The sequence below is a fragment of the Nannobrachium achirus genome (assembly GCF_963921795.1).
Source record: "Nannobrachium achirus genome assembly, chromosome: 15".
Classification (NCBI taxonomy): domain Eukaryota; kingdom Metazoa; phylum Chordata; class Actinopteri; order Myctophiformes; family Myctophidae; genus Nannobrachium; species Nannobrachium achirus.
Window position 1 is genome coordinate 64,337,050 of NC_137822.1, and position 19,508 is coordinate 64,356,557.

Below are 19,508 nucleotides of genomic sequence, written 5' to 3' on the forward strand. Positions count from 1 at the left end.
GAGGATTGATTTTGGGGTTTGTATTGTAAAGTACAACTTGATGACATCACACCGTTGTACTTTACAATACAAACCCCAAAATCAATCCTCCAGTTCTAGGCAACACAGAAGGGGGGGGGGACTTTTTTCTATTTCCACACAACTCCTCTATAGGTATATTAATGAAATAGTTCAATATTGAAAATGGGTGGTATGCCCCTTTAAGTACAATGTTGAGGGATCTGTACTTTACTTGAGTATTTCCAAATACTTTTACTTCCACTCCACTATACATCTCAGATCCAAATATTGTACTTTCACTCCACTACAATTATTTGTAGATCTGCTATTTTCAAACATTTTGTACTTTTACTTTAAGTACATTCTGATGCCAATACTTTTGTACTTTTAAGTACATTTTGAATTCCGGACTTTTACTTGTAACAGAGTATTTCTTCATCGCAGTTTTGATACTTTTGCTTACGTATAAAATGTGAGTACTTTTTCCACCACCGATGCCAACCTCCTGAACATCCCAACAAAGAAACAGACCATACGTAGGACAACAAATCTAGTTCCATTCCTTTGTAGAGGTATCAAAGAAGTGTTAGGTGATGAGGTGATGAGGTGATGAGGTGGGGAACTTAGAAAGGATCCAAGGCAGCTCTGTTCAGTTCAAAGTAGAAAATAGTTTATTCAATAATACATGGCAAGGAATATTTAAAAAAACGACCGACGCGTTTCGGCCTCGTATGGACTTCATCAGGGTCCGCTAGAAATGACAGTGACAGACGTCATTAAATATAGCGCCCACAATCACTGAGCAACAAGACATCACCACTTAGTGATTAGGAAACAATGCATAGGACCACACAGACCCCTAATGGGGTGTAGAAACAGACCTATGGGGTGACGGGGCTTTCTCAGTTGCAATTGCCCTGTTCAAAGCCTCCCTCGAAACCCACCTTTTCAGACTCTCATTCCCCCTCCTAATTCTAATCCCCCTGCCTTTTAATTTGAATGTTTTTCTTTGCTTTGTTTTTTTAGCCTTCTAACTACAGTTGTTCTCTTAAATTAATAGAGATGTTTCTTTTATTTATTGTGTAAAGCGACTTTGAGTACTAAGAAGAGCAGTTTGTAAATTGGATCATCCGATGACCTCGTCCTCTAGGGTGAGGTCGCTTGTCGCCCTTAGTCGTCTTACTGGTATACTATGTTGCACTTCAACTTTCATTTTCAAGCTGTTGTTAAATTGCATTGTGAATCACTGGTGTGGCATGGACAAAGTACAAAGGCCTAAGGCTGCTGGCTGATGCACCAAAGCCACATTAATGAGCTCTACACATTGGAATGGATGATGTGAGGACAACAAATTATGGCTGCATTGAACATGAAGCATTGTCCTCCTATGATGTTCTTTTGTAGAAGATTAGATGGGGTTTGATTGTTATGTATTCTTTGTAGTTTGAGATTATTTTCTCTCCAGGGACGTGCAGAGAATGTTGAAGAGGCAGGGGCTGAAATTTCTGAAAGGGCATTTTTGGTGAAAACACAGAAAATAGCCGACCTCCAAGGCCACAACGCGTCGCGCTGCGACGCGTTGTGGCCTTGGAGGTCGGCTATTTTCGATGCTTGATAATCAAGTCAACACTGAGCATAATCAAGTCAACACTGGAGATGTGACATAATAGCATGGATTTCGACACAAAGAATGCAATTCTTTCAACATAAGCTGCTGAGTTCAAGTTCAGAAGAGTTTGGACAAGGCAATTCTCTTGAATGCTGCCTTCAGGTATGGCATGGAAAGAGGGCGTTTGCATTTCTTTCACCACAGTGAAAACTGCATTCATGGTTTGGTGAGGGCAGTTTTTACTGGTGGATAAAAGGGCAGGGGCTCAAGCCCCCTTTGATGTCTATTGTCTATGTGTGCACGTGCCTGTTTCTCTCTCTTTTTTTTTCTACATTTTTTTTTTTTTTTTTGGTGTATTATCACCAGAGAGCACTAGTCTATCTTCAGAGCATTGCCAGGGTTGGTAGCGGAAAGGTCTTTCCTTTTTTCTTTTTCTTCTTTTTCACTCTGAGTCTTGCTAACATGAACCGGTAATTGTTCTGCAAGATGCTGCAGACATCTGAAGAGAAACCGTAAGACGGAAACATGTCATTTATTTTGGCGTGAGTGAGGCAATTTATTGTTTATTGTGTTGTTTAGAGCAGTGGCTCTCAAAAATGTTTCATGTCAATATGACATTTATTTTGTGCCAGGGACACCTATAAAAAATTGTGTTGTTAAAATTGTTTCAAGATTTTTCAAACTTGTCCAATATTCTTTGAAAAGGGCAGATGCGTTTAAAGGAGTAGTTCACCCCCAAAATGATTTTTTTTCTATTGATTCCTCAAGCCATGGAGACTTGAGTTCAGGGATATATATATATATATATATATATATATATAATAGTAAATTTACCCCCATTGATTACATAAGGGGACCCGGATGGGGAGTAATGCATTTGGGTCCCCATCCGGAATCAATAGGGGTACATTTACTATAATCTATGTTTGTCTTAGGAATGCAACAAATAACAAATAATATTATTATACAAAAAAAAAGTCATTTTGGGGTTAAACTAACTCATTTTGCTGGGGACCCCCTGTAACCCCCTCAAGGACCCCTGAGGGTCCCTGTTTTCAGAGGAGGACTACGTGTAGAGGTTCTGGAGGCATTTTGTGAGTTCTCTCTCCCATGCTGCACTGCAGAGAAACAGAGTGGAAAGAGAAAGAATGGGAGTGTTGCGGGTGAAAAACACCTCTACATTATGTTCCATCACCAGGGGTCTGGACTCCATTTACGCTCCACTCTCCACGTCCAGTTAGACCCAGGTTATATGGATGAGACGGGGGGAGAAAGGTCAGATGAACAAAGAAGGTTATATACTACTACTATTACTACTACCAGCTCAGTGGCTTAGTGGTTAGAGTGGCCGCCCTGAGATAGGGAGGTCACGGTTCGATCACTGGTCATGGGTCATACCAACAGTGGTGAAAGTGAGCCGGAACGGCCGGAACCACCGTTCCGTTAAAACCCTAACCCAAACATTTGGGGCCGGAACGGCGTTCCGTTAAGAGGAGGAGAAAGCCAGCTGTCAAAATCCCATATTAAATAACCTGCCACAAACACACGTCCAGGAAAAAAACAATAGCCTATACTAAAGTCAGATTAACATACAAGGCCTACACAAATGTTATACTAGTTATATTTAAGTCAGATTAACATACAGTAGGCCTACACAAGTGTTATACTAGTTATATTTAAGTCAGATTAACATACAGTAGGCCTACACAAGTGTTATACTAGTTATATTTAAGTCAGATTAACATACAGTAGGCCTACACAAGTGTTATACTAGTTATATGTGCTTCTATATTATTCAGTAGGCCTACACAAGTGTTATACTAGTTATAAGTGCTTCTATATTATTAAGTAGGCCTACACAAGTGTTATACTAGTTATAAGTGCTTCTATATTATTCCCCTGGGTTTGTGTAGGTCAGTGTAATCCTTCTGTTTCAGTATTTGTTTGAAGCACAGCCGAGCGACTAGAGGTGGGACGTTCGCGAACGAATCGAGTCTTTTGAACGGCTCTTTGAAATGAACGATAGGATTCGGTTCACAGTAGGGTAGGGAGCCGTTCCTTTCTAATGAACAGTGGTGGGAAAAGTACTCAGTTTCTTTACTTAAGTAAAAATATCAATACTGCAATCAAGTAGGTCTATATGTTTGGAATGTTAATGTACTTGAGTAAAAGTAAAAAGGTATCAAAATGTACGTCTTTTGAACGGCTCTTTGAAAGGAACGGATCCCAGAGATCCGGCTCACTTTAAAGAGCCATAAATCCCATCTCTAGGAGCGACCGGGAGGGACTCATACTCGTTGGGAATGGGAGATGTAGTGTAGAATTGGAAAAGTATTGGAAATACTCCAGTAAAGTAGGCTAGGCTATACTTAAAACCTGCAGGCCTACTTAAATACAGTAGGCTACTTTAGTAAATGTAGGCTACTTAGTTACTTTAGATAACTGTTATAATAATATTAATAATAATAATAATATATAATATTATCTGGAATTTATATAGAGCTTTCAAACATGCTTTACAACAAATAAGAGAGCAGGATATGGTGACTTCACTAGGATAGAATAATGTTGCTCTATCAACATTTCTTTCTTTGTTGATGCTGCTACTGTATGTGTTTATGTGGATATGTTACCGGATGTTTGGGTAACTCAGGACGTTCTATGTAAGAGCGCTTGTTTTGTCGTTCACCACACACCAATCACCACCAGGTGGCGACGACAGCCATTCACTAGTGAAGACGCTGACGTCACTCGTTTGCGACTATTTGCGACTTTATTTACTAGCCTAGCCTAGCCTAGCCTAGCCTAGCTTAGCGGCCACTCGCACCTGCGGTGCTCGGGGGCGAAGAGCAGGACCAAGGTCCGCTGGCCTGCGCGCCGCTTGCAATGTCGTGGACAATCGAGCGGCTCCGTTCCGCCCCGTGCTGCACGACGAGTGCTCCGTTTCTCGACCGTCCTGTTTCTCTAACAAACCGTGACAGATATACTAAACAAAATGTTGTTGTACAGTGACCATAAACATCTTATCTTATCTTAGGTGATTCTGCTAGCCCTACTGCTTACCCTTCTGTATGGAACAATAAACAATATGAAGAGGCTTATTATAGATATTTCCTTTAGGATTTCAATCATGTTTCATGTTACAGTAAGTGTAATGCCGTTGCCTAATTCAGGTGTAGGACCTGTAGTGTTTTTATTGTGTGTCTAACTGTGCCAAAATGCAGTTTTCTATGCATTTCAGGGTTTTTGGGGGGTTGGAGCCTCCCAAATTTTTTCCGGCCGCGCAGCTTCGCCGCGCGGCCAATTTTGGGACAGTTCCGGCAAGAATTTCAAACCACTTTCACCACTGCATACCAAAGACTATGAAAATAGTACCCAACCAGGCACGTGCACACATAGACATCAAAGGGGGCTTGAGCCCTTGCCCTTTTACCTTTCCAGACTGAATGAATGCAGTTTTTACTGTGGTAAAAGAAATGCCCTCTTTCAATGCCACCAATGCCTACCTGAAGGCAGCATTCAAGAGAATTGTCCAAACTCTCCTGAACTTGAATGCAACATCTTATGTTGAAAGAATTGTCCTTTGTGTATAGAAATCCATGCCGTTACGCCACATCTCCTGTATTGACTTGATTATGCTTATAGTTCAGTGTGGTATCAAATACCGAAAATAGCCGACCACCAAGCTCACAGTGCGACGCGTTGTGAGCTTGGAGGTCTGCTATTTTCAATATTTTCACCAAAAGGCCCTTTTAGGAATTTCAGCCCCTGCCTCTCTAACATTTTCTGCACTTCCCTGGACCCAATGCCTCCCTGCTTGGAAGGGTTGGCAATGGCATCATGTCCAGGGGGTGTACAGTACGTAGAAGTAAAAGTTTTGGAACTTGGAAATACTCTTGTTTGGACAAGAAATAAACACTGGCAAACAACATCCGCCCAGAGGAATTGAAGCATTTCGAGCCACAAAAGCAAAAAAAAAAAAAAAAAAAGAAAACAAAACTGTAATCATAGAATGGAAGAAAACTAAAGGGCAAATAGATGCTTTGCAGAGGCATAAAGTAACTAGGTACTTTTATTTAAGTTAGAGGTATTTGTAACTTACTTGAGTTTTCCCAATCTCCAATACTTTTACTTCTACTCCACTACATCTCGGAGCCAAATATTGTACTTTTACTCCATTACATTTACTTGAACACTTTAGTTACTAGTTACTTTGCAGGTATAAAATCATTATATTATAAAGCATACATTAATCCACCTTAGCCTTATGTTATACTTGGGCTATTTGAAAATTGCAGATCTACAAGCTCACACCGCGTCGCAAAGTGACGCGTCGCTTTTACTTTTGGTACTTTAAGTACATTTTGATGCCAACACTTTCGTACTTTTACTCAAGTACATTTTGAATTCCAGACTTTTGCTTGTAACAGAGTACTTCTACAAGGCAGTATTGATACTTTTACTTAAGTAAACCATTCGAGTACTTTTTCCACCACTGCTAAAGGGCAAACAGATGCATTGTGTAAATATTGTGGAGGCGCTACCAGAGAGGGATGTCATACCATGCGGGGGTGGCGTTTGTTTGTCTGTGCTACTGGAAGTCATATCTTCGCTGACTCGCAGCAGTTAACAGCTCAGAACTCTTTGTTTACATTCCTACCTTGAACTGGGACCCCATCACATCTAGAAACGGCAATATCTGAGCTAATGCGTCTTTGGAAGTTACAGTAATTTGCTGTTTTGTCTGTACCGAAGTAGCCTAATCCATGTTAATGAGGGGTAGGCCATATAATGTCTATAACAGTGATGCTCAAAGTGGGGTCCAGGGACCCCCAGGTTTCCTTATGGCAGTGGTTCTTAACATGAGAGTCGAGATCCCTATGGGGTCCCCAAATTATTTTGGGAGGTCCCCAGATGATTAACTTAATGTGCAACATTGTTTTCTCACTCAACAGTAAACAAACCAACATAAAGTTTAAGTGTATACTAGGGTATCTGCACATTTCTAAAGTGACACTTTAAGGACGTTTTAATACCTCTAAAATGGCAAATTAAACATTAGCCAAATTGTCAAATGTTAGAGGCAGAAATTGTGAAAATAGCAAATCTACATGCATGCTCACAACACCTCGCAACGCGAGGCGTTGTGAGCATGTAGATCTTGATTCTTGTTTAAAGTTTGAGAACCACTGGTCTATAACAGCCCCGGATTGACAATGAAAATCGGCCCTGGCATTTGATATGTCAAAACCACGCCCACTGAATGAAGACACTTCACATTAATTTTGGCCATATAGTTTTACTGATTAAAAAAACAATAGTGTTCTAAATATCTGCTGTCGGGCCAAAACCTCCGAACTCCAAAATGTTCATTTTCGGGAAAATGAGCTCAAGTGGAGTGACCGAAGGGCTTTTTACTACTTTTCATTGGTTCAATATTATTTTAACCAACACTCAGATGTAAAGGGTGTTCAATAACCCTGATTTATGCCAAAAAAAATAAAAAACCTCAACAATGGAGGTTTTGGCCAGACGGTGTCGAAATATATATAGAACAAAACAATGTGATTCTGGATACAGTCAATCATCACTTAACGAGAGAGAGAGAGAGAGAGAGAAAAAAAAGAGGCATGTGAACATTTAGATGTTAATCCTTCCAAGGGTCAGGGCCAGGGGTGTCACACCAAATTCTGGGCCCTGGGTACAAGGATTCACTGCAGGCCCCCCATGAATGTTCTTCATAGGGGGAGGAAGGAGTTTAATCCATTTAGACTGGGAACACATTATTTTGTGCTTTAATTATTGAAAAATAGTAGATATACAAGCTCACAGCGCGGCTGCAAGCTTGTAGATCTGCTATCTGCTAAGTCGTGAAAATGTGTATTTAAAAAAAAAAACCTATGTTTCTATGTCAGTGGTGCTCAAACCTTTTCATGTGAAGGACCCCCAAAAATGATATGTATTTGACCACAGACCCCCATCTCAAAATATTTAGTTCCAGGGACCCCCGCAGAAGCAAAATCCTTGTTACAAATCTTCACTTAAAAAATACATATATTCGTAGATTTGCACACATTTTCACGACTTTTCAAAAATAGAAGATCTACAAGCTCGCAGCGCGGCACTCGGTGCCGCGCTGTGAGCTTGTATATCTGCTATTTTTCAATAGCTAAAGTATAAAATAATTAAGGGCCCCTCCACCTTGGGCCCTAGTAACTTTTCCCCTCCTTGTGACGCCCCTGGGTGAAGTATAAAAGGTTATTTATTGAGGGAGATGGAAGCATAAAAGGCAAGCAGCGGCAGCAGCTTCCTGTTGACAGCACAGGTCAAAAGGGCCCCAGAACAATGATCCAACCCTTTCCACTGCCCTGTTCTCCATTTTTCTCCTCCATCGCTTCATTTGTGCCTCAGTTGGCCGCGGTACCTGCCTGCTGAGCTCCAGCGAACCTAGAAGGTGCCCCGGGTCACCTCAAATGCACATGCAATACAATACGTTCTTATTTTATGCTATTTATTATTGTGAAAAGGGATGACTTTTAGTCGGATATGAGCTTCGGCACCACCATTTAAAATCTTCACACGTCCTGCCATTGGCAAGACGGTAGATTTCCAGTGGATTTGCAGAACATTGAGCTATTTTTGCTATTTTCATTAGCTTCTCTCACTTTGACGTTTAAATCGACCTAAGGTGGATTCTGCCTTTCAATGGAAATGGAGTAGTTTCTTGCCATTTCGGGTCTCTGCAAAAACGCTCCATTGCCATTGAAATGCATTGGAAGAATCCGCCCTCATAGGTATAAAAGTGCAGCGCGACCGTGCCCTTTTTAGTACAGGCAATCTAAGAAAAAAAATGGGCCAACCTTGAACAAATTGCAACACAAACTCTTTCAACTTTTTTTGTTTCATAAATATGTTAGTAATAACATATCAAAAGTCCTAAGAAATCCAAGTGGTGGAACATAGTGAAAAATGCTGAAATAGGTGATGTCACAATTCCCCATTGACCCCATGTTAAAAAATGATTTATGGAAGTTTTCTTAGCTGTTGTCCAAAGAAACGGTTCAATACTTTCCAGAATTACCTAGAAACTGTGTCGGATGCAGTAAATTGATTGTTCAAAGGGAAATTGTTAATATTATAGCCAGTTTGTGAGAAAAAAGGGACAAACTTCACCCAAGAGAAAATCGGAAATATGGTTTATGAATGCAATAAAAGGTAAAACTATAAACAAACATTATACAAAACTTTAAAGTTATAAAAGCAATGTTGTCATTATATTTAAACTATTCATCATCATCATCATCATCAGTTTCAATCAGACATGTGTTTGCACACCCCATGTCTTTGCAGTTTGCACATGCAACAGAGCAGTCAATGCCATGCTTCTTGCAAGTGCAACTCAGACTACTGCAGTCTGTCTTGCAGTTGCATCTGATGACCTGTAGCAGTTCCTGTGGAGCTGGAGGTATGTCTGTCTGGACAGGGACAAGCCCGCCATCATTCTCTTCCCATCCCCATTCTTGCGGCAGGAGCTCACATGCAGTTCCCTTCCACTGCTGCACTTGGTAGTACACACGGAGACTGTGATACTTTGCTGCTGCAGCCGTAGGTGGCAGACTATCTGGCTTTACAGCTTGAGATGTGCTAGTAGCCACCTTCTCACAAAAGCGCTTGTATCTTAATGAGTCAAGACCCTCCCCAGTCTTCCCATTGTACAGCCAAACCAAAGCCTTCTCTCCTGCTGAAACAACCTCTGCTGTTGATGCTGACTGTTTGTCAAACACTGTAGCTTGCTCACGGAAGTCATTGATGGTTGTGATTTTTTTGAGGGGAGCTGCTTTCCCAATGCCATAAAGCCGGGAGGTAGTGTCACACCCAGCTACTGCGTGGATGAAGAGAATGTGATTGCTGTGATGCTGTTTCAGAGATTTGATGTTCCAGACATGTGGCTTCTTCACACTCTTTTTTGGCTCAGGTTTGAAGATGAGGTTGTGTGACTTGAGGTCAGCATGGTAGATGAGGAGGATGAGCAGATCTGTGTCATCACCAATGACCACAGTATTTGTTGTGGTTGCAGATTCCACTGCTTTTTGTACTATGAGGAGATCAGCATCTCCTGGGGCATGGTGTGTCTGACAATTCTGTGTCTGTAGGTGACCACTGAGCATGTTGATGAACTGTTTGTTTGTGTTGTTTGCAAGGAACTCGTCTTTTTGCATTGTAACAGGCAAGTACTCATCCAAGGTCACGGTTGCTCCAGTCCTCCCACCTGCTCGCCTTAGGTGTCTTTGGTGGATGTGCCCTCATATCCATCGAACACGACAACTGCCTCTCCATAGTGTTTTGTGACATACTTGCCTGCCATCAGTGTTTAAATATGAGCTGTGTAGTCATCCTCCAGCACTGTTTGACACCTCCCTGATGCTTCGACAGCCACAGAAGCCAGTGCTAGCTGAGGCCATCTGGGCACTCCATACACCTGACCTTTCAGAAGCCACAGGCCCTGTTCAGCATGTGTTGGATGATGGAGCACTTATTCAGCTCATCCCATGGACATGTGGATCCACTTACATGGACACATGCAAGCGGTATGGCGAGTATGTCACAAAACACTATGGAGAGGCAGTTGTCGTGTTCGATGGATATGAGGGCACATCCACCAAAGACATGACACACCTAGGGCGAGCAGGTGGGAGGACTGGAGCAACCGTGACCATAGATGAGTACTTGCCTGTTACAATGCAAAAGGACGAGTTCCTTGCAAACAACACAAACAAACAGCAGTTCATCAACATGCTCAGTCAACTGTCAGACACACCATGCCCCAGGAGATGCTGATCTCCTCATAGTACAAAAAGCAGTGGAATCTGCAACCACAACAAATACTGTGGTCATTGATGATGACACAGATCTGCTCATCCTCCTCATCTACCATGCTGACCTCAAGTCACACAACCTCATCTTCAAACCTGAGCCAAAAAAGAGCGTGAAGAAGCCACATGTCTGGAACATCAAATCTCTGAAACAGCAGCTGGGTCCCAGTGTGTGCAATCACATTCTCTTCATCCACGCAGTAGCTGGGTGTGACACTACCTCCCGGCTTTATGGTATTTGGAAAGCAGCTCGCTCCCCTCAAAAAAATCACAACCATCAATGACTTCCGTGAGCAAGCTACAGTGTTTGACAAACAGTCAGCGTCAACAGCAGAGGTTGTTTCAGCAGGAGAGAAGGCTTTGGTTTGGCTGTACAATGGGAAGTCTGGGGAGGGTCTTGACTCATTAAGATACAAGCGCTTTTGTGAGAAGGTGGCTACTAGCACATCTCAAGCTGTAAAGCCAGATAGTCTGCCACCTACAGCTGCAGCAGCAAAGTATCACAGTCTCCGTGTGTACTACCAAGTGCAGCAGTGGAAGGGAACTGCATGTGAGCTCCTGCCGCAAGAATGGGGATGGGAAGAGAATGATGGGGGGCTTGTCCCTGTCCAGACAGACATACCTCCAGCTCCACAGGAACTGCTACAGGTCATCAGATGCACCTGCAAGACAGACTGCAGTAGTCTGAGTTGCACTTGCAAGAAGCATGGCATTGACTGCTCTGTTGCATGTGCAAACTGTAAAGACATGGGGTGTGCAAACTGTAAAGACATGGGGTGTGCAAACACATGTCTGATTGAAACTGATGATGATGATGATGATGATGATGATGATGATGATGATGAATAGTTTAAATATAATGACAACATTGCTTTTATAACTTTAAAGTTTTGTATAATGTTGTGTTTATAGTTTTATCTTTTATTGCATTCATAAACCATATTTCCGATTTTCTCTTGGGTGAATTTTGTCCCTTTTTTCTCACAAAATGGCTATAATATTAACAATTTCCCTTTGAACAATCAATTTACTGCATCCAACACAGTTTCTAGGTAATTCTGGAAAGTATTGAACCTTTTCTTTGGACAACAGCTAAGAAAACTTCCATAAATCATTTTTTAACATGGGCGTCAGTGGGGAATTGTGACATCACCTATTTCAGCATTTTTCACTATGTTCCACCACTTGGATTTCTTAGGACTTTTGATATGTTATTACTAACATATTTATGAAACAAAAAAGTTGAAAGAGTTTGTGTTGCAATTTGTTCAAGGTTAAACCCTAGAATGCCTGTACTATTTACAGACCTGAGGCCGATTCTACCAATGCCTTCTAAATCGGTAGTTATTTATCTTTCTGGTGCCGAGGATCCCCAAAATGATTTGGCCGCGGAACCCCCAGTTAACAATGTTTTGTGGCAGGGACCCTCAGAAGAGATACAATTGTGTTACAAAAATTTATACATTTCAAAAATCAGGAGATCTACAAGCTTGCTATTTTTATATAGCCAAGACTAGGCAACAGAGTCTTATGCACACCTGATCAAAGCTTAGCGATGGGTGCGTAGGCGAGGGTCAACATCATTTCAAACATGCACAAGGAGTACATAGGGACAGAGGGTAAAAGAGTTTTTTTGGCAAGTTGAAGATGGTGTGCAGGCCCTATGTACTCCTTGTGCATGTTTGAAATAATAGCCAACACTAACATCTTTCCCAGTTTCAGCGGGTTAAATCTCCCTCTTATGGCCCGTACCGTGGGCCTGGCAATTTGAATCCGCGGGAATCCGCGGGTTCAAATCCTTTTATTCAAGCAAACAAAGTTTTCAGGCCAAGGACCCCTTAGTTGAGAGAGAGATGAAGCAGGGACCCCCACAACCTGTTCATAGATTCCATAGTTTCATTGTTTGACAGCACAATCATCAGTTTGGATTCATGTCAATTTGTGTTTTCAGATTTACCCACTTGAACAGTCAATACTTAATAACCTTGACCTTTCACTCTGTACTTAGTCTGCTCTTTTTCCCTTCTACACCAAAGCTCTTTGCCAAACATAGCCGATCTGCGAGGCGTTGTGAGCTTGTAGGTCGGCTATTTTCGGCTAAAGTTCTCCGAATATGAACACTAGGGTTCAAGTGGTTAATATAAAAAACGGAGAAAAAAAGTTTCTATCAGTCAAAGATTTGGAGTACTCCCTGTAGTAACTCTGGGGACCCCTAACCCCTGCTGTATACTATCAATAAAGGCAGAAAAGGCCACAAAATCAAAATCCCTTTTATTCAAGCAAACAAAAGAAGATATAATTAACGTAACAAAAAAGAAGAAAAAAGAATAATACTCACACCAAAGACCAACATGAATAAATAATTTGCAAGAGGTTAGGAAAGAAATGTAATAATTTGGTAGATTAGACAACAACAATAAACATGCTGGAGGAACCGAAAACGTCTAAATGGATTTTCAAGGCCAGTCTAAATTAGATTAGTCAGAAATCGACTCTCTTCTATTTGTTCAGTCTGCAGTGTATTAAAAACGGAGAAATACTGTCAAAGACACGCACACGCATGCTGCTAAGTTGTTTATGCCCGTGCGGATGATTTTGCTGCCCTGGAAATGCAGTGCTTGTGAGTTTATACTGTCAAGGTATAAACAAGGTACAAGGGGGTGGAAAGTGGGACTGGGTTACTAGGGCCCAAGGAGGAGGGGGCCTTAATTGTTTTTTACTTTAGCTGTTGAAAAATAGCAGATATACAAGCTCACAGCGCGGCGAGCTTGTAGATCTGCCATTTTTGTACATTGAGTTTCTGCACTAAAGTGCGACCGTCCATGAATGGTGGAGTGGAAAGAATGTAGTGTTTGTTTTAACTTGATGTTCTGTGTGCTTGTACTGCTCAGGCCAGTAACTTCAGTAGTAACCTCTCAACCATAGGCAGTGATTCTCCGCGCTTTAAAATTCATTATTATGTTGGGAGTGCCCGTTGGGCAGATCTTTATGCCCATACATGGTCTGTTCCTTGTCCAGGCCAGTCTGTGATGTCAGTACTATGACGTCAGAGCATGACGTCATAGTACTGCAGACAGTCGTTTACCATGGCGGCGAAACTGTGTAGGCCCTAGTACTAGTAAGACGCCTCAGGGCGACATGCGACCTCACCCTAAAGGACGACAAGTCTGGCCAGTGATGTATATCGGACCAGTTACCCAATCTCAACAGTGCCTGTTGAGATTGGCAGAACATGCCCGTATATGGGCATTACCAAATATGAGCATTCCCAGATATGCCCTTAATATTGATGACATCGGAACAGGGATCTCCATCTATGGGCATAGAACGGACAAGGACGTTATTAATTTGCAAGTGTGATCTGGGAATGCCCATATATGGGCATTCCCAGATATGCCCTTAATATTGATGACACTGGGACAGGGATCTCCATATATGGGCATAAAACGGACAAGGATGTATTTATTTTGCAAGTGTGATCTGGGAATGCCCATATATGGTCATGTTCTGACATCACATTGTCGACTATATATGGTCATAAAATATATGGGCATAAAAGGGACATGAAGCCAGAGTGTGATGTCAGAGCAGCAAACCCATTCTGTTAAGAGTGGTTCCTCTACATCACAGTGACATCAGAGCATGATGTCAGAGTGATGTCACAGTGACAAGGGAACCAATAGACTGTAAAAATGTGTACTGACTGAAGGAAGGACTGACACAGACAGAGACAAGCTGTGACATTTCTCGTGGTATACCTTTGGTCGCAATCAGTGATGTCAGCGTGCAGATAGTCAGACGGACAGACATTTGTTAAATGAATAGTTAGATTGTACCATGGAGATGCCCTCGGGTTACCCCCCCCAAATATGGAAATGACCGACGTTGTAGTTCTGACATCATAGTACTGATGTCATAGATGGTGCTCTATATAAAGGGCGACAATAACATGAGGTAAAAAAGAAATAACTGCACATTCATATTCACACGGTCTACTTTTTAACCCCTGAGAGAGCGGGAGAGTCTGTCAGACCAGGGCAGTTGGATAACAAAGTTACTCAGGGGAGCATATCTTTCTGTTTTACAACGTTGACAATCATTTAAAAAAAAAACTAAACGTGGAAATGGGAAACCGGGTCGCCCGGGAGGACTACGAGTGGGTCTACACCGACCAGCCTCACGCCGACAGGAGGAAAGAGATCCTGGCCAAATACCCGCAGATCAAGTCTCTGATGGCGCCCGACCCCAGGCTGAAGTGGATCGTGTGCGCGATGGTGGCCGCCCAGTTCGCCGCCTTCTACCTGGTGCGAGACCTGGGCTGGCCGTGGCTCCTGCTCTGGGCGTACGCCTTCGGCGGCACGGTCAACCACTCGCTGACCCTCGCCATCCACGAGATCACCCACAACGCCGCCTTCGGCAACGGCCGGCCCGCGTGGAACCGCTACTTCGCCGTGTTCGCCAACCTCCCCATCGGCCTGCCCTACTCGGCCACGTTCAAGCGCTACCACCTGGACCACCACCGCTACCTGGGCGGCGACGGCGTGGACGTGGACATCCCCACCGACTTCGAGGGCTGGTTCTTCTGCACACCGTGCCGCAAGCTGGTCTGGGTGGTCCTGCAGCCGCTGTTCTACGCCCTGCGGCCGCTCTGCATCAACCCCAAGCCGGTCACGCGGCTGGAGCTGGTCAACGCCGCGGTCCAGCTCGCGTTCGACGCGGCGCTGTACTCCATGTGGGGCGCCAAGCCTGTGGTCTACATGCTGGCCGGCTCCGTGCTGGGCATGGGCCTGCACCCCATCTCGGGCCACTTCATCGCCGAGCACTACATGTTCCTCAAGGGCCACGAGACCTACTCGTACTACGGCTGCCTCAACCGGCTCACCTTCAACGTGGGCTACCACAACGAGCACCACGACTTCCCCAGCGTCCCGGGCAGCCGGCTGCCCCTGGTGAGGCGGATCGCGGCGGAGTACTACGACGGGCTGCCCCACCACACGTCCTGGGTGAAGGTCCTCTACGACTTTGTCATGGATGACACGCTCAGCCCCTACTCCCGCGTGAAGCGGAAGCTAAGGGGAGACGTCAAGCTGGAGTGAATTGACGATTTGTCTCCCCGCCAGGCCAAAGGAGGAAATGTTATGTTTTTTGTCTCTGTGCCTGCCACATTTCTTGTGCACACTGCCAGCAGGGCAAGGAAGCACCTCCACAGATTTTGTTAAAACTTACATTTTTAAGTGGATGGGAATGGTGATCAAATCTTGCATAAAGATTATAGTGTCACTAGACCGTTCACCATTGGCATCCAGTTGTGCAATACCCGTTGTATCCGTCTGTCTGTCTGTCTGTGTCCCTTTCATGCCCCTATGGAGATATATTATGTCTGTCTGGCTCTCTTTTATGCCCATTTATGGTGTTCCGTGTCCAGGCCAGTCTGTGAGTAGAGATAGACATCAGACGGACAGACAGACATTTGGTAAATTAATGGCAACCAAAGGTCGCAGTTTACTATGAGAAACGTCACAGCTTGTCCACGTGTAGACGTGTACACATTTTTACAGTGTATGGGTTTGTCGCTCTGACATCATGCTCTGATGTCACTGTGATGTCAAGGGAACCACTCTACCACAATGGGTTTGCCGCTCTGACATACACTCTGGCTTCACTGTGATGTCACACAAACAGAATCACTTTTATGCCCATTTATGGAGTTCCCTGATGTCATCAATGTTAATGATGCCCTGTTAGAGAGATCCCTGTGATGCCAGAGGAACAAATCCCTTTTATGCCCATATATGGAGATCCCTGATGTCCACATCACTGTGGCGTGACCTCGAGGTCACTTGTCGCCATGAGGCATCTTACTGATAGTTACTAGTCCTGTGTCCGGGGGTGTGCGATGAGCGATTGAATGTAGGTGTCTCAGAAGTTATGTTGGAGAACTCAGACCAGTGCCTGTCGGGCAGAATAGTCACCATTGATGTCCAGTTGTGCAATACCCGTTGTATCCGTCTGGCTGTCTGGTTTTATGCCCATATATGGTGTTCTGAGTCAGTCAGTGATGTCAGTTGGGCATTGTTACCATGGTGGCGACACCGTTTAGTATCGGTGATGTCAGCATGCAGACAGAGGGTCAGACACCGGCTTAGATAAATTAATAGTTAGATATGGCATAGATATCAAAGACTTTACCAATACTGTATGCAATACTGTATGTCATAGTTGACTGACTTCATAATAAGACTTTGACCCAAATATGGAGTGCACACAAAGCCGTTGTGTGACAAAGTGTAAATTAGGTTTCATTGAGCCTGTTAGACAGTGTACAGATTGGTACCACATTGAAGCAGGTAGTCAACTTATTTTTGAGCAGTGCTAACTGCTCCTACATCTGGTTTTGTGTGTGTGTACAGTATGCATGTCTGTCCGTATGTCCATCCCGCTTCGCATTGGCCAATTCACGGGACGCTAAAATGAAATGGACTCATAAAGGCACCGCTCACTTCAAACTGGGTGTGATTTTTTTATAATGCACAATGCAGATTGTGACCAGCTATCAGCTTAATGTTTGACTCACTCAATGGCGTTACAATGCAAGCAATACACATCCTGCATAATCTACACTACAGCGTAAACATGCGCATCGTCAAACATGTCTAAAGCAAAGCATGGATAAAAATAAATGAAGTAAATAAAAATAGGATCGAAATTCCTATTTTTATCAAAAAAAAAATTTAGCAATTGAAAGTTACATTCATTGATTATTTTTGGTAGGAGGTGATAGAGCCATCTACAAATGCGTCTTCAATATATATATATATATATATATATATATATATGCAGACATACAAGCGCACAGCGTGTCAATTTGTGCCATGCTGCACGTTGCACAACTGATATATTTTTTTAACGTTTTCAAATAATTGTAGTGGAGTAAAAGTACAATATTTGCCTTTGAGATGTAGTGGAGTAGAAGAAAACATACTGCAAATTCGAAATACTCCAACAAAGTAACAGTAGGCTACCTCAAAATTGTACTCAAGTACTGTACTTGAGTACATGTACTTAGTTACTTTCCACCACTGAAGGCTGTTCTACGAATTATACAACTCCTTTTATATGTAAGCTGAGGACTAAAACATATTGCTTCATTCCATGAAATCTGATATGCATTCTTTTTTAAATCAAGTGGACTGCAATGTAAGACTGCTAAAATGACTTTTACATTGGGTTAGTGTAAGTATAAGTAGCCTGGCTGCTTCATTCAGCACTAACGGCTGTCTTAAAAGAGCTGCGTGGTCGGTGCACAACAGAGTCATCTTAAATAACGAAATGATATAAAACATGACAAACCGTCACTGTCGGGCAGAAACCTCCTATCTCCAAGTTTCAAATGTGCACGTTTTTTTTAGTATATCCCTGCTTCATCAAACAAGACTGTTGCACAAAACGAGTGAAAATAGCAGATCTACAAGCACACAACGCCTCGCGGCACGAGGCGTTGTGTGCTTGTAGATCTGCTATTTATACTATTTTAAATCATTTAAAAAAAATGATGAATGCAAAACGAACGGTTTTGGATGTACAATGTTTCTAGTTTCCACCCGACAAAGACGATATTAAACAGTTTATACAATTCCTACGTTTATGTGTGCTATACGTCTGGCACACCGCTTCAGAACCAGAATCGCTTAAATTATATGTTTGCATGTTACACTCAGGGGGGCAGGCGTCAGGATTTAAAATGAAGCAACACAGATCCGAAAGTTCCTATGATTGGCCGCTAGTTGCGCTGTTCTGGCACCAGAAGCAACATGTTCTCCATAGGATTCCATTCTATTTCCCTGAACTTTTACATTTGATTTTCTTACCTTAATAAACATTGTCATAAATACTTTATGGTTCCTGTCGCTTGTTTAAAGCCTTGTTTCAATCACTATGATATGCTTTTGTGAAAATATGGTCCAGTTTCTGTTATATCTGATGTTAAAGCAGGGTATGCTATAGGAGGGGCTTGTGATAGGCTTGTGATGGTTCTTCTTCGTGTGCTTTATTTGGGAAGCTCAACACCATATTCTCCCAAGTATCCCTGCAGTTGCACGTGACCGTTGGCAGCCAATAGCATTCGAGATGGTACCATTTCTACCAATGAACGTTGATTTCTACAATAATGGCGGCACCCGTACAAGGGACAAAAAATGAGTAATTTTTGCAGCATAGAAACCAATGGCTTACCACCGTCCATATTCTTTTACAGTCTATCGTTAGACTATATGAGCAATTTGTCTCTGTGAAAGTGTGAGCTAAATGGAACATGGGCGGATTGGGAAGCTAAATATAGTGGAGGATATTGTCCTGTGTGAATATGCTCACAGACTGGCTCTGAATACTATAATAATTTTACTCTTATGTACCTGTACAAACGTAACAATAAAGTACAACCTTGAACCTTGAACCTTGAATAATAAGGCTTCATTGTACTTAGTTTATGCCCTATCATACTTAATGTGTACTTTTGATTTGAGCAGTGATGGCTGAGTGGTTAGTGTCCATACCTAGGACTCCGGAGACCCCAGAGGTCGCAGGTACGATCCCCCGCTCCAGCTATCACTGCTCCCCCCTTGCGCTCCTTGTGGGCTGCCTCATAGGGTTCAGCTGGGTTAAGCTGAAAAAAAGCAGCTGGGTTGGGCTGCGATACCCGAATTTCCCCCGCGGGAGGAGTAGGTAACTATCATTATCACTTAGCAGTGGAGTAAAGTAATTAAGTGCATTTACCTAAGTACTGTACTTGAGTACAATTTTGAGGTATTTTCACTTTACTGGAGTATTTCCAGGTTCCAATACTTTTAAGCCACTACATCTCGGATCCAAATAATGTACTTTTTACCACACTACCTTTATTTGAAAACTTTAGTTACTAGTTACTTTGTAGATTTAGATTTTTCTTGCTGAAATACGACACGGCACCTGGCATCTTTGGACACTCTCAATAGCAATTAATTTGGAACACATCTTTAGTGACTCTCTCG

The 19,508-nt window shown here is 42.8% G+C and overlaps 2 protein-coding genes across 2 annotated transcripts in view; both read left to right on the forward strand.

Annotated features, from left to right (window-relative positions):
- Positions 1 to 19,508, forward strand: part of fibcd1b (fibrinogen C domain containing 1b) — a gene marked incomplete at both ends in the record, with an annotated part of 511,759 nt that overhangs the window by 347,181 nt on the left and 145,070 nt on the right. The window lies entirely within an intron of this gene.
- On the forward strand, positions 14,607 to 15,578 carry LOC308298900 (sphingolipid delta(4)-desaturase DES1-like; the record flags this gene model as incomplete). The annotated part of the gene is made up of 1 exon (XM_080742594.1): positions 14,607 to 15,578. The coding sequence occupies one exon, from the start codon at positions 14,607 to 14,609 to the stop codon at positions 15,576 to 15,578; it is 972 nt and encodes a 323-aa protein (XP_080598720.1).